Raw genomic sequence first — 14501 nt, 5'->3', positions numbered from 1 at the left:
TCTTAATGTTTCTAAAGGTGGAAAAATATGCCAAAGTGGAAAAATCTATCAAGACTGATGACTCGCAGCCAAGTGTTTGGCCAGCACATGTAAGTAACTATAACCTTTAGACTACTCTCCCTACAGGTTAACAGTTTTTTAATCCTAAAAATGACAGTATAATAGGACCCCCAAACCTGCAGTTTCACCTTTCCATATCTGACTATTATAGGCAGTCCCCAGGTTATGGACTAGATAGGTTCTGTAGGTTTGCCATTTTTTAAAGTTTTAGAAAGCATAGGGAAGCATCAACACCCATGTAGTATGCATTTTTCTGTCTGCTCCCATGTTCAGAAGATTTCACCTCACTTTCTGTCTCTGTAACTATTGAATTTTGAACATTGTGGGTTGTTATGGAAACAAGGATTGGTGATAAAGCTTCAGTGGAGACTCCTTTTTCCTATGATGACTTTTCCAGGAGTAAATCTTCCCTCCTTGGAATAGATTTCCTCTCATTTCCTGTTATCTCCCCACCCCCATTTGTAACTAGGAGTCAGATGTAATTTGGATGTGAGTAACTCAGCAATTGCCTGCAATTTTCTGGATCATCCAAGTGTTACTGTGGTATGATTCTGCCAGAAATTGGCATATGGATTGGTCATGTTAAAGTACATAGTGAATGCCTAGAGAGAATAACTCTTAAGAATTTTCTAGATCCTCAAGGGGAATTCTATAGTAACTTTCAGTAAAGGATTATAACCGACCTGTTTTCCAAGCAGGCAAATTTTGTGCCCGTCCAAAGGATTCCTTTTGCTCCAGAATTAGCTAAGTTGTTTGTGCGCTATGTCTTCACGCTACATGGGTGCCTGGAGTGCATTATATCTGACAGAGGCCCTCAATTTACAATAAATTTTTGGAAGAGGTTTTAAATACTCATGGGCACAGGAAGAGCACTCAGCTCTGTGTTTCATCCTGAAACTGATGGCGCTACTGTGCGAGTTCAAAAGACATTGCAACAATTCCTGAGGCGTTATAGCACATATCACCAGGATTTCCTATAATAACGCTCGGCACTCTTCCACTGGGGTTTCTCTGTTTTAGACTGTTTATGGAAAAGGCTTTCCCCCCTTCCCTGAGATAGATAGTCATGATTCGGGACTTGTGTCGTCTGGGGAGCGCAGGGGGAAAGATTGCAGCAGTGTGGCCTCTGATACAACAAACTTTGTCATTGGTCAAACTGGATTACAAAAAGTTTGCTGACAAAAAGAGGGTTGCACAACAGATTTCGATGTGGGGGACTTGGTTTACCTGTCCACAAAGTATTTAAAGATCATGCAGCTCTCTCATAAGTTAACTCCTTAGTTTGTTGGACCCTTTCCGATATCACAGATTATAAACCCTGTGGCTGTTCGTTTGAAATTACCTCATAATTGAAGGAAGGTCCATTCTATGAGCGGTATTGCTTGGTCAGCCACCAACGTGTTTCTTGCCATGAACTGGGAGCAGGTCTGAACAGCCAGCTCCAACTGTTTTTGGGAGAAAATGGTGCCTACCCCCCCCCCCCTCCTGGGGAGAAGGAATAGTCAACCATCGGCATCCTAGACAGTGCATCTGCTAAATAGGTCTGATAGCCGGGGAAGAAGTGTAGCATGAAGTTAAAGCAGCTAAAAAACTATTTCACCAAAGCTACATATCATTCAGCTTCTGGGGAGTTTGCAATGCTTGCATGTTTTTATGATTAGTCCAAACCTCAAAGGGGACCGAGACCCATTCTAAAAAATGTCACCAATTTAACAAAGCAGCTCTGACTGCAAAATATTCTTTCTCCCACACATGCCATCTTTTCTCTGTGTCCGAGAACTTCTTGGAGAGATAGGCACAGGCTCTCAGCTTTCTTCCATCAGCAGCTTGTAAAAGAATGGCCCTATACCCTGCCTTGGACCGGCTGGTGTGCCATGGGTGAGATTAAAAACTGTAATGTCTCTTGATAGGATAACATGGTCATTTTCAAAAAATTAGTCTTTTCTGTCACCAGGGGCCCATTTGCTGTGGATCCATATAACTGGGCAAAAACCACTGGTGTCTTTACTGGCTGGGGTTTTATTCCCAATTGCTCTGCTAGGGCTGAGGTAATCAAACATCTTATGTAGTCACAGTCTAATAGACCCTTCATTGTTACCCTTATCCCCATCTCCAGGTTTTGTAATTCCACCTTTATTTGAACAGCTTTTAAGTTTAGACTCGCCAAAGTGTCTGTGCTCTGAGGGAGTCAAATCTGTCAGTGGGTGTCTACAGCAGATCGTTGTCATTTCCCTGCAGCCATCTAGATTCTTCATCCCACTCTCCTCCTTCAGCTGGCATTTGCTCTGGACCCTGGGTTTTGTCTCCATTGCTGCCAATACTTTCTCCTTTGCCACTTTGGGTGGAGGAGGAGTCTTCCATGGAGGAGGCTTATTTCCCTTTGCTTGTGCAGCCCGCTTCCAACATTCGGGCACTCTTTTACCTTCCTTTCTACAAGTGAAGCATGCTCCTTGCTTCCCCTTTCTTTCTCGGCTACTTGATCGGGCTCGCATTGGGGGTGCCACTGCTGCTGCTATCACCCTTTCTTGTCCACCATCTCTGGATCTCCTCTTCACTTGCTCCTGGTTGCATTCCACTTTCCCTGCAAGGATTATCCAGTCTTCCAAAGTTTCTGGGTTATCTCCATGTAGCACCCATTCCAACACATCAGAGTGTAAGCCCATTCAGAAATATTCCAATTTAGTAGCTTCTGATCAATCTTGAATTTCCCCCGCAATTGCTTTGAACTCGAGCATGTATTCGGAGATGAGTCAGGACCCTTGATACAGCTTCCTGAGCTGCGCCTTGGCTTTCATTTCTACTAGCAGATCTTGGAACCAGCTCCTTAAGGCTTCCAAGAAATCTTGTAGCCGTCTCAACTCAGGGGTTCTAGTATCATACGTTTGCATTAGCCAGTCTGCAGCAGGCCTCTTTACATTTGCCCCCATCAGTGGACCTTTGCTCCCTCCGATGGGAAAAAAGCCCCATAATCTTCCATGTAGTCTCTTACATTTGTGATGAAATACGAAAGCTGGCTTGGATCTCCAGTAATTTTTACCCTGAACCCACATTTTCCAGCAGACACTGATAGTTGGTTTCTTCCGAGCATCCCCGATTGGAATGTTGCAGCTCCCTGAGCATCCATCTACTCCCTCCTCTGCAAACATCATGCGGCTAGAGGGCCGTGAGGCTGCTGCTTCTGCCCATGCCTGGTCCCCTTTTGACAGTTGCTCTCCAGGTCGCTGCCACTTCTCTTCTCATCTCCCCCAGCTGTAATGAGAAAGCTTGTAGCATCCTTTCCATGGCATCCATGCTGGTTCCAGAAAAAGATTCTCCAACTGCCTCTCCAGTTTCACTTGAAGCTCACAGTTACACCTTTCTTTGCCGGGACTTGAGTTGAACTTAAAGATAGTCCAGTAGTTATTTGTTCCTCACTCTCGCTTCCCAGACCCAAGAGATCCATCTTGAGAGCAGCTGCCAACACTTCTGTGGTGGTGAGTTCCACAGGACCAACTGCCCTGAGACTCAGCTGATCTTCTTCCTCCGTAGTATAAATGGTTTATCTCACCGCTTAGTCACAGGAAGATCAATGAGAAGTGAGAACTGACTTAATGCCAGAACCTGGAAGCTCTGTGGAATTAAGACAAGCTCACAATGAAGTTCACTGGAAACAAAGCCTTTATTTTCCTTTCTTGCCAGACTCCAAGAAAGTCAGCTCTAACTTTCCCCTCCCACTCCTTGGTGTATCTCAAGACATTATATACTGTATCATGATATTATTCCCCACCGTCTTCTGGTCAGAAGATATTCTCACAGTTTCTACTTTCAATTCCCAAAGCACAAGCTACAGTTTTGATTTCCAAAACACTGCCAGATGCTCTTATTTATTTTACATTCTCCATCTTCTTCGCAACCTCCCCCCTTTGCCAACATGGCAGGGTGAACGGAGCAGCCACTTCTCAAGGCTGTTATGGGTATCCTGACAGTGGGTCCCAACCCCAGATAGAGTCCCCTTGGTTAACACTAAAAGGTCTCTGAATGCCACCCACTTACACAAACCTGTTAGCAACAAAGTAGAATGTTTGTATGAGCCCCCGGTGGTGCAGAGGATTAGACTCCTGAGCTGCTGAACATGCTAATCAAAAGGTTGGTGGTTCGAATCTGGGAGCAGAGTGAGCCCCCACTGTTAGCCCCAGCTTCTGCCAACCTAGTAGTTTGAAAACATGCAAATGTGAGTAGATCAATAGGTACTGCTCTGGCGGGAAGGTAATGGCGCTCTGTGCAGTCATGCTGGCCAAATGACCTTGGAGGTGTCTACGGACAACGCCAGCTCTTCGGCTTAGAAATGGAGATGAGCACCAACCCCCAGAGTTGGACATGATTAGACTTAATGCCAGGAGAATACCTTTACCTAGAGTGTTCATAATGGACTTTGCAGAAAATGCTTCAGCTGCACTCCACAAAAAGGGAAATTAGCTTGTTTATCAAACTTCTCCCTGGGGAAGAAGAGTGGTATATATATATATATATATAAATAAATATTTGATTTTTATACCTCTTTTGTATACCTTAATCCCTCAGGTCGTGTAAAAATTTCTCTGGCAAAAAGGGGTCCTCATTGGAAACAGTTTAAGAAGACCTGATATAAATAATAATATTAAGTGTTACATTTGAGGCCTCTCAGAGAGCAGGATAAGGGGCAGGATAAGATCGATTGCATCCCCCCTTGAAGCACAGTGCGAGGGCCCCTTTCTTCTTCAGGGGCAGATCCCAAAAATGGGCGAGTATAGATGTGCATCACAAGGGCCATGAATCTTCAGGAAACTTGAACCATTTCTGGTTCTTCAGTGACATTTCTGATAGAGGGAAAGATGTAAATTAATTGTAATGACAAATAAAAGTAAATAAATCCCTGGGAAAATAATGTAAGAAAGACAAGGCTCCCTTCTGCACTGCAACTTCAAGGGCGTTGTGAGCCTCACCCTTTTTTTGTTCCTCCAAAGCTCTTCAGCTTATTTTTATCTGTGCTAAAAGGAAGTTTTGGGGGATGAATTGCTCATATACATACCTTTTTTTTTCAACAGGAGGTAAAAGAAGATTATGTCTTTGAATGCGAAGTTGGAAGTCAACTGCAGAAAACAAAACTGACAATTTTCCAGTCTTTAGGGAATCCGTTATACTATGGCAAAATACAGATGATTCAAAGCGAAGAAGAAAATGAGATCCCAACTGTTCCGTCACAGTAAGCAGTGCTAGTGTTAGATTTTGGAGGAAAGGTGCTGTGCATAGTAGCTTTGAGGAAACGTTTTCTGCGTTCTGGAAACTGAAATGTTTGTTTTCAGCCTGATCTTCAACAGGAATTAGGGTCCCTGAACAACAGAAACAGAGAGGATTGTAACTTGGGAGTAAGAGTCTATTTCACTGCTTCATTGTAACCATAACTCTATAGGGCAAACTGCTAGTAGACGGTATGCCACCTAAATCTGTCAACAAATCCCACAGGAGAGAAGTTTCTTGAAAATTTGGTGGTATGTTTGTTTTCACAATTACAATATGTAACGAAATTTGGAACATTTTCTGTTCTTGGTTTGAAAGTATTCCTGTTTAATTGTGTGGTACATACTTTAAAAGTAGTTGTTCTACTCCAGAAACTTGGTTTTATGGCTGCCGCAAACTACGCTGAATTGGTTGAGATTCGGTGAGATATTCATTGAAAAACTGTAGCAAAATGTGCTGCAGAATGTCCTACAAAAACAATGTTTTTGCGGTTTAATAAACTTTTTCCATGTTTTTAAATGATAGAATGAATTAGGAAATTAAAGGGTCAAAAATCGTGTTCCATATTGTTGTTTGTGGTTTGGTGGTTTTGTTTCTTGACGATTTGGAAAGTTGAAGTTGGTCCAAAAATTTCAGCGTGCATGCAGCCCACAGCCCTCCTCCTCCTCCTTCTCCTACTCTTATATGCCCCATTTCTAACAGGAGCATATTCAGCTTATATTTTTTACTTTCTAATTTGTTAAATATGTGTTGTTTGCAGGTTTCTTATTGGCTCAAAGTCAGAAGCTGTAAGGTAAGTATTTAATCAGGATTTCCGTAATTACATTGCTAACTGGTTGTTGCTTTTGCCTGAGATGTGCCCTTATTTTTTTTTCTTCCCTCTATTTTGTAATCTGACTTAGTGCCTGAAACCTGTATGGTGTGCAAATTCTTCCCTTTTCCCTTCCCAGCAGGATCTCTCTTTGATCCTTTAGTTTCCTTGAATAATTACTTCTGGCTTTAGGATTCTGGTTAAGGCTGACATTTTATTTATTTATTTATTTATTTATTTATTTATTTACAGCATTTATATTCTGCCCTTCTCACCCCGAAGGGGACTCAGGGTGGATCACATTACACATATAGGCAAACATTCAGTGCCTTTTAACATAGAACAAAGACAGACAAACATAGGCTCCGAGCGGGCCTCGAACTCATGACCTCCTGGTCAGAGTGATTCATTGCAGTGATTCATTGCAGCTGCTCTCCAGCCTGCGCCACAGCCCAAGCCCCCTGCGCCACAGCCCAAGCTGTATAATAACATGTTAAATCTTTTTGCAAACAATGGGCACAAAATCGTATGTAAGTTTGCATGTTCTGCATATAGTTTTTCCTGTCTGCCATTAGTTGCTTTATTTCCTACATTCTTATGTTTCTCATGACAATCAAATCCTGGAAGAAACTCAAATAAGAAATGGAGGAAAACATATTTATAAATACAAAGCTTTGTATAATTAGAGGAAAACATGTTACACACGGATTACAGTTCCTTGAGTTAATTGAACAACTAGAAGTAGTAGATAAGCACAAAGAACACAAAAATGCTTATTTAGTTTTGTGATTGAGTTGCTACATCTGTCCTTAATATTTATATGACTTAATGAAAGACTTCTGTTTAATATCATTTTGCAGAGTGGTCAATCAATACCAGGAACTTGTTCAAAATGAAGCTAAATGCACAGTGAAGATGTTTCATAACACCAATGGAGCAGTCTATTTAAGTGAACTTTCTCCTGGGAAGGAAATGGAAGTATGTTGCTCCTTCATATATATTACAGGACATTCAGTGACCATTAAAAATTGCAGCAATTTAAGATTAGTCAGACAGGCATACCCCTAAGCCAACTCAAACCATAGAATAAGTGTAGCAATACTGGCTTTAGTGTTAAGCCTTTTTTAACTGTGTGGTAGTCATAGGGGCAATGCAAACACCCTTTTCAAGTGCTACAGAGCTGAAACCAGTGTCTTAACAGAGGCATCTTTTTGTGGATGTTTCAAAGTATTTAAATCATCCTTAGTCAACTTGTTAATCTACTGTCCAAGTGTAGAACTTTAATTTTCCTCTTATAGATGAATGGGAAATATTAAATACAGTGGAAGACAGTCAAGGCACATTTGCAGACACCATAAGGTTAGCATTAGATGAAACGCAGGAGAGGCGAATTGATTTAGTAGAGATGTCCACCCTGCCAAAGCAGTCCTGTATTTACTTTATGTTTGGAAATCCTTCAGGTTAGAAAACAGGATGAAAGAAGAGCAGAGGTTTTTCAGTTCAAACTGTATGTCAAAGAAAAGTGTTTTCTTTCAATAGTTTCAAAATTTTGAAAGCATATTAGTGAAGACTCCTTCTTTGGAGGCTTTTAAGCAGAGGCTGGATGGCCATCTGTCGGGGGTGCTTTGAATGCGATATCCTGCTGCTTGGCAGGGGGATGGACTGGATGGCCCATGAGGTCTCTTCCAACTCTATCATTCTATGATTCTATGGTACTTACTTTGAAAGCAGTTGTTCTACTAAAGAAACTTCATGTATGCGGCTGCCACAAACTGTGTTGAATTGGTTGTAACTTGATGACATTCACTGAAAAGCTGTCGCAAAACAGGTTGCAGGATGTCCCTCCCACAAAGACAAAGTGTGCAGTTTAATAAACTTTTTCCTTGTTTTTTTAGTGATAGAACCAATTAGGAAATGACATTTACAACCCAGGGACAAAAATCGTGTTATATAATGTTAAATGTGGGGATTTTCTTTGCCCTGGCGACCTCATTGAAAACCAACGTTTTCTCCATAGGCCTTGCACTCTTATTTCGATGCATTTACTTTGGTTTATGTTTGAACTCAAATAAAAATTTGGCTTAGACGATGCCTCCATTCAGTAAGAACTCCCCACGTGCCTTAAACGCAGGCCTACAATCATTGAGCAGAGCTAGAGCAGCAGCAGCAGCAGTTGTAGTAGTAGTAGTAGTAGCCGCACATATAAGTGTTAATTATTATAGATTTCAAATAATTTTAATTTTCCCAGGAAACATTTTAAATTTTAACTCTGATTCTAGAATCATTTGTTAGTCTTCTTGTAACATAGTGTTCCCTTCAAAATAAATATATACTTGTGGAATAGTCTTTCTGTTACTGAAGTGTGCCTGAATCCCAACCCTGAAGAAGAGAGGTAGGTAGAAGGGAATTTAAGCTGTTATATAGTCTGCCATTTTAGTTCCCTGATCTGTTTTTCAGTACCGTATATCCTCGAGTATAAGGTGACCCGAATATAAGTTGAGGCACCTAATTTCACCACAAAAAATTGGGAAAACTTATTGACTCAAATATAAGCTGAGAGTGGGAAATGCAGCAGCTACTGGTAAATTTCAAAATAAAAATAGATATCAATAAAATTCCATTAATTGAGGCATCAGTAGGTTAAATGTTTTTGGATATTTACCATATTTCAAACAGTAAACTAGCTCTGTAAGTGGAATCGGAGGGTTAACTAAAACACTATGGTATCAATAATAACTTTATAGTAATAATAATTTATTTGTACCCCACCCTCTCTCCCCATGGGGACTCAGGGAGGCTTCCAACATAGTAACAGGCAAACATTCAATGCATATATAAACAAAAAACCATACAATTTTAAACAAAAGACAATACTAAACATTGTACAATAAGTTTAAATAAATAGTTGCATTAAATAATTATCATTAAAAGCAATTTAAAAACCAGTCGAGGTAAAGTGTCATATCAGTCCCCTTGGGGGCTGACCCCTTGGGCCATCTCGTCCAACCCCCTTCTGCCTTCATGCAGCAAAAGCACAATCAAAGCACCCGTGATAGATGTCCATCCAGCCATCATAATCATCATCATCATCGAGTTGAAAGAGACCCCTTGGGCCATCTAGTCCAACCCCCTTCTGTCTTCATGTAGCAAAAGCACAATCAAAGCATGCCTGACAGGTCCAGTAATACTCATGATAATAATAATACAGTAGTCTCACTTATCCAACCTTCACTTATCCAACGTTCTATATTATCCAACACAGTCTGCCTTTTAGTAGTCAATGTTTTTGTAGTCAATATTTTCAATACATTGCGATGTTTTGGTGCTAAATTCATAAATATAGCAATTACTACATAATGTTACTGTGTACTGAACTGCTTTTTCTGTCAATTTGTTGTAAATATGATGTTTTGGTGCTTGCTTAATTTGTAAAATCATAACGTAATTTGACGTTTAATAGGCGTTTCCGTAATCCCTCCTTATTATCCAACATTTTTGCTTATCTGAGACTCTACTGTAATAGTACTAATAATAATAGAGTTGGAAGAGGCCCCTTGGGCCATCTAGTCCAATCCCCTTCTGCCTTCACTTGCGGCAAGAGGTCTCGGCTGAGTCCACTGCATCCTCCACTCGCTGCGAGGTCTCCACTCGCTGCAAAGGGCTTCTCACAGTGAATGCAGGCCCCTTACAGTGAGCGCAGGTCCCTCGCAGCGAGAGGAGACTGCAGAGGCGAAGGCAAGGCCGGGGACTCAGAAGACCTGGTAGCAGCGGTGGAGGCAGCAGAGCCCCCCGGCTTATACCTTCACTCGAATATAAGCCATGAGGGGCTTTTTCAGCCCCCAGAAAGGGCTGAAAACTCAGCTTATATTCAAGTATACAGTATACGGTATTTTCTATCACGTTATACCTGGAGCATTATTTTGTCCTCAATAAGTTTCCTGCAGAACATAAGATTTTCACTTCTTTGCAGTCTTTATGTGACTTTTGTTTCTGCATATCTTTTTAGCAGCCTGAGAATATATCAGGATATGTTCAGCCATCATTATTGGGGAAAAGTGTGAAATACCGGCCACCTCCCATCAAAATGCCTTCAAATTCAGGAGGCAGCTCGTCAGGTAAATGTTTTTTACCATTGTCCTTTGTTTAGCTTATAAATAACTTTGGGAGAAATATAGTTTTATAGATTTAAAAAGAATGTTTTATTAAGTTTTCAAAAGGATACAACTTTAAAAACAGCGTGCACATACATTCAGGGTTTTGTCTCAGTTATACTTTGTGGCGTTGTCTCATGCAGGAGAGGGGTATTGTGATTAATTTCCATAATGAGACTCCCCTACCTTCAGTGGCTGGCGGGCTGTCTCTTGACAAGGCTTTTTAACTAGGAACAGTCTCCTAACCATAGATTAGCAGCAGGAAACGGGGTGGCATGGCACACTTATTTATTTATTTATTTCCCTTATTTATATCCCGCCTTTCTCTACCCCGAGGGGGACTCAGGGTGGCTTACAAATGGCACTTGTACAGTACCTTGAACATAAAAACAAAAGCTTGAGATAAAATTGGATTTAAATTGATACATACATAAAAGATAGTTAAAATACATTCCAATGATAAGACACATCATCCAAAAACAAGGTCCAAGATGTTCCATATCAATTGTACAATTAACAGTTAAAATGATTGCATTGCGTTATTTTTCAAAGGCCTATTTCCAAAGCCAGGTCTTCACTTCCCTCAACTCTCTGGCAGAGCAGGAAGTGAAGAGGATTATATCAGTGTTCCTTGTAGAGAAATGAAGATTAGCCATTGCCGCTGGCAACAAATTCACCTCTTCACTTGCCCTTCTTATAATGACATACTCGTGTATAATCTACCATATGTAGTGAATTATAATATTTTTGGTGTTCCATCTGAAACATAAATTTAGCTTAATTTTGGGGTGTTTTGTGGTTTCTGATCTGTATGGCCATGTTCTAGCAACATTTTTTCCTGATGTTTCGCCTGCATCTCTGACTGGCATCTTCAGAGGATCCTCTGAAGATGCCAGCCACAGATGCAGGCAAAACGTCAGGAGAAAATGCTTCTAGAACACGGCCATACAACCCAGAAACCATACAACACCCTGTGATTCTGGCCATGAAAGCTTTCGCCAATAGCTTAATTTTGTTTTTCAGGTAGTATTTTTAGTCAACAGCAGTCAAGTGGCCACCTGAAAGCCCCGACTCCTCCACCTCCTGCCCCAAAGCCTCCCTCAGTGTCTCGGAAGCAGTCTCTGGACCTGAATCAGCTGAGCTTGCTTTCTCCAGCAGCTATGTCTCCAGCAAGCTCTTCACAAAGTGAGTCCCGCCCTAAATTCTCCCTTAAGTCTTCATAGGCTTTTTGTGGGAAACTTCTTAATTGGAGAACCTAAATGTCCATCTCACACCAGATTGAATATACACTTCTGCAGCACCTCAGGCAGACCTCTTGTTGACTATATGTACTTCGTTTGCTGTAACTGTATTTGTTTCTCTGTATAAATATACTTATATGTATGCACCCTTTGTGTATACGTTGTAATCCATTTTATGCAACCAACATTCTCTCTTTAATTCAGCATCACAATTAATATGACCGTAGACATTTCTAAAATGCAGTATATTAACAACAGCTTGCTATGACCAATTGTTCTTTGCATATTTTAAGGAGCCAAAACTTCATATATATCATCAGATATGGTGTAGTTGTATATCTGTGTATATATATAACATAATGAGTCCAGAGGTTGCAATACAATAAACTATAAATTGACTTTTTAAAACTCTGCTAACTGTTTTACAAATCATTGTTGAAGACAAAATGAGAATCATCTCAGTCTAGCAGTCAAGTTATAAATGTTTAATGAGCTGAGTTTGGATTTGTGGGGTAATATCAGTGCTGCAAATTTCTAAAATAAAAAATGACAACTGTGGATGTTTACCAACCTCTAAACCAGGTATGGGCAAACCCAGGCCCAGGGGCCAGATGCGGCCCCTTGGACTCTTTTCTCAGGCCCTTCTCTCTCCCACCATCCTGTCCGTCCTTCCTTCTCTCTTACCTTCCTCCTTCCCTCCCTCCCTTCCATTCTTCTTTCCCTCTTTTTCCTTCCATCCTTCCTTCCCTTCCACGCTTCCTTCCTTCCATCCTTCTCTTCCTCCCTCCCTCCCTTCCTTCCTTCCTTCCTTCCTTCCTTCCTTCCTTCCTTCCTTCCTTCCTTCCTTCCATCCATCCATCCTTCTTTCTCTTTTTCCTTCCTCCTTTCCTCCTGGGGGATGTTTAGCTGGGAGAAGAGAAGGTAGAGTCCCCTCGGGAGATATGGCGGGTTATAAATTTTATTATTATTATTATTATTATTATTATTATTATTATTATTATTATTATTATTATTATTATAGCAGAGAGGGAACATGAGAATCATGTTTCAAGATTTAAAGGGTGTCCCATTGCGGGGGAGGGGAAAAACGGATTTTATGCTGCTCTACAGACCAGGGCACAAGGGAGCTATGGTTTCAAATGGCAGGGAAAGAGATTTGACTGAAAAGAATTTTCTGGAGAGTGGCATAGGCTGCCTGGGCATGTGGTGGAGTCTCTTTCTCTGGAGGCTTTTCCGCAGAGGCAGCCTATTGGGAGTGCTTTCATTGTGCCTTTTTGCATGTCAAGGGGGCTGGACTAGATGACCCTTGGGCTCTCTTCCAACTCTAGGATTCTATATCAGGAGTAGGCAATACGGGCTCTCTTTTCCTCTCCCGTCCACCATCTCATCCTGACCAAGGCCAACCCTTTTGGGATACAAATGTTTCCTGTCCTTCACTTTCTTCCTCCAAAAGAGAAAGAAGGGGAAGGGGAAGAAAGGGCAGGGAAGGGACTTGGGGAAGTACCTCCTCCTCCCGACTTGCCCACTCTGCTCTGGACTGTCATGCAGCCCCCAAGTTAGCAAGTTTGCCCATGCCTGCTCTAAACAATTTACAAAAGGAAAGTGGCAGGGAACCCAAAAAATAGACAGATACTTACTTAGTTTTTCATCTTGCTGCATAGTGTAGTCCTGTCCAGAAATTGTTTGGATGGCTCCAAGAGTGTCTTCTCTGCCTTCCTGTTTTGCATAAAGACACCTATAAGGAATCTTTGATTAGTCTCATTCCCACAAATCTCTCCCCTTCCTTCCACCGGTTGTGTTGCCAGTATGAATTGTATGAATATGTTACACACATTTGTTGCTGTAAAAAGACTTTACTCACAGCTTCTAGACATTCACATTTCTTTCCTTTCTTTCTGCAGGACATGAAAGCTAAAAAAAATATCATAAAACGAAAACACCTCAAGAGCTTTTGGGTTTTTTTGTTTGTTTGTTCCCATTTCATTGATACAGTGTCTTCATGCCAAATTTATGCTCTCTATTAAAGCACAGTTTTTCCTTTCTGCCACAACCATGGCTCCTTCCCTTCCTTTGTGATTAAGCCCAGCTTAAGCAAACGATTTACGGAGAACTCTTTGAACTGTTTTCCTCAATTTGGTCATAGTCTGCGTTTTTGTTCAATCTGTTTTTTTTTCTTTCTGTTGTACTATGGTACTGTGCAGATGATTTTTATACGTGTTTTATACAGGCTTTATTGAAGGACGTTAAAAGGACGTGACGTTGTTCATGGCATAAATGTTTTACCAGTGCTAAGATGACTTACAGGAATAGGGGGAGACTGGAAGGGTCATTTTGCAGCTTAGGTTGAGTGGCTCTTGAGGTGCTGCATCTGTTAGGAGCCGCCGTACCTAACCTTTGGTGCTTCTTTGTTTTCCACTCTGTCCATGAACCTTATTTTCCAGAGGGACTTTTATAACAAACTAGTGCTTTTTTATTTTTCTCAATGAGCAGGGTCTGGAACTCCTAAGCCATCTGCTCCTCCTCCAACCAGCACCCCTTCATCGACCCCACACCCTCCTCCTGATGCTCAGAGCTCCACTCTGACTGCCCTTTCTGCCACCCCTACTCCCCAAGATTCAGGCTTCGCCCCTCCACCCACCTTGCTCACCCCGTTTGCTCAGCAGCAAATGTCTCTGAGCCAGGCACTGCCTGTAGTGACCATTCCTATTTCCACCGTGGTAACATCCACTACTACAGGAACCTCCTCCGACCAGGTCATGGCCAACACTGCAGGACTTAACTTCATCAATGTAGTGGGCTCTGTGTGGTAAGCTGATTTCACTATGTTGCTTCCTTGTTTTGACTTTTTAATAGTAATCTTGTCATTACCTATGCTTCGAGTCAGATAGCAATATGATGAAATACCTAGTTATACCAAAAACTACCAGTTAAATCCCCAGTATCAAGCATCAATGCTTGCTATAAGTGAGAAGCTGTGCTTCC

At 41.4% G+C, this 14501-nt stretch overlaps 1 protein-coding gene across 14 annotated transcripts in view; it reads left to right on the top strand.

Annotated features, from left to right (window-relative positions):
* Positions 1-14501, top strand: part of supt20h (SPT20 homolog, SAGA complex component) — a 52354-nt gene that overhangs the window by 28915 nt on the left and 8938 nt on the right. For 10 of the 14 annotated variants that reach the window (XM_016991170.2, XM_062971366.1, XM_062971365.1 and 7 more), the window contains 7 exons: positions 18-89; positions 5124-5281; positions 6077-6109; positions 6988-7105; positions 10134-10242; positions 11302-11463; positions 14010-14325. In XM_016991170.2, the coding sequence (XP_016846659.2) occupies positions 18-89; positions 5124-5281; positions 6077-6109; positions 6988-7105; positions 10134-10242; positions 11302-11463; positions 14010-14325 (968 nt within the window). Of the gene's footprint in view, positions 1-17; positions 90-5123; positions 5282-6076; positions 6110-6987; positions 7106-10133; positions 10243-11301; positions 11464-13420; positions 13570-14009; positions 14326-14501 lie in introns of those variants that run through there. The other 4 variants (XM_016991177.2, XM_062971363.1, XM_016991179.2 and 1 more) reach the window with 2 other exon arrangements.

The sequence above is a fragment of the Anolis carolinensis genome, chromosome 2 (genome assembly GCF_035594765.1).
Source record: "Anolis carolinensis isolate JA03-04 chromosome 2, rAnoCar3.1.pri, whole genome shotgun sequence".
Classification (NCBI taxonomy): domain Eukaryota; kingdom Metazoa; phylum Chordata; class Lepidosauria; order Squamata; family Dactyloidae; genus Anolis; species Anolis carolinensis.
Note: the sequence above shows the minus strand (reverse complement) of the source record. Positions and strands in the feature narration are given on the sequence as shown.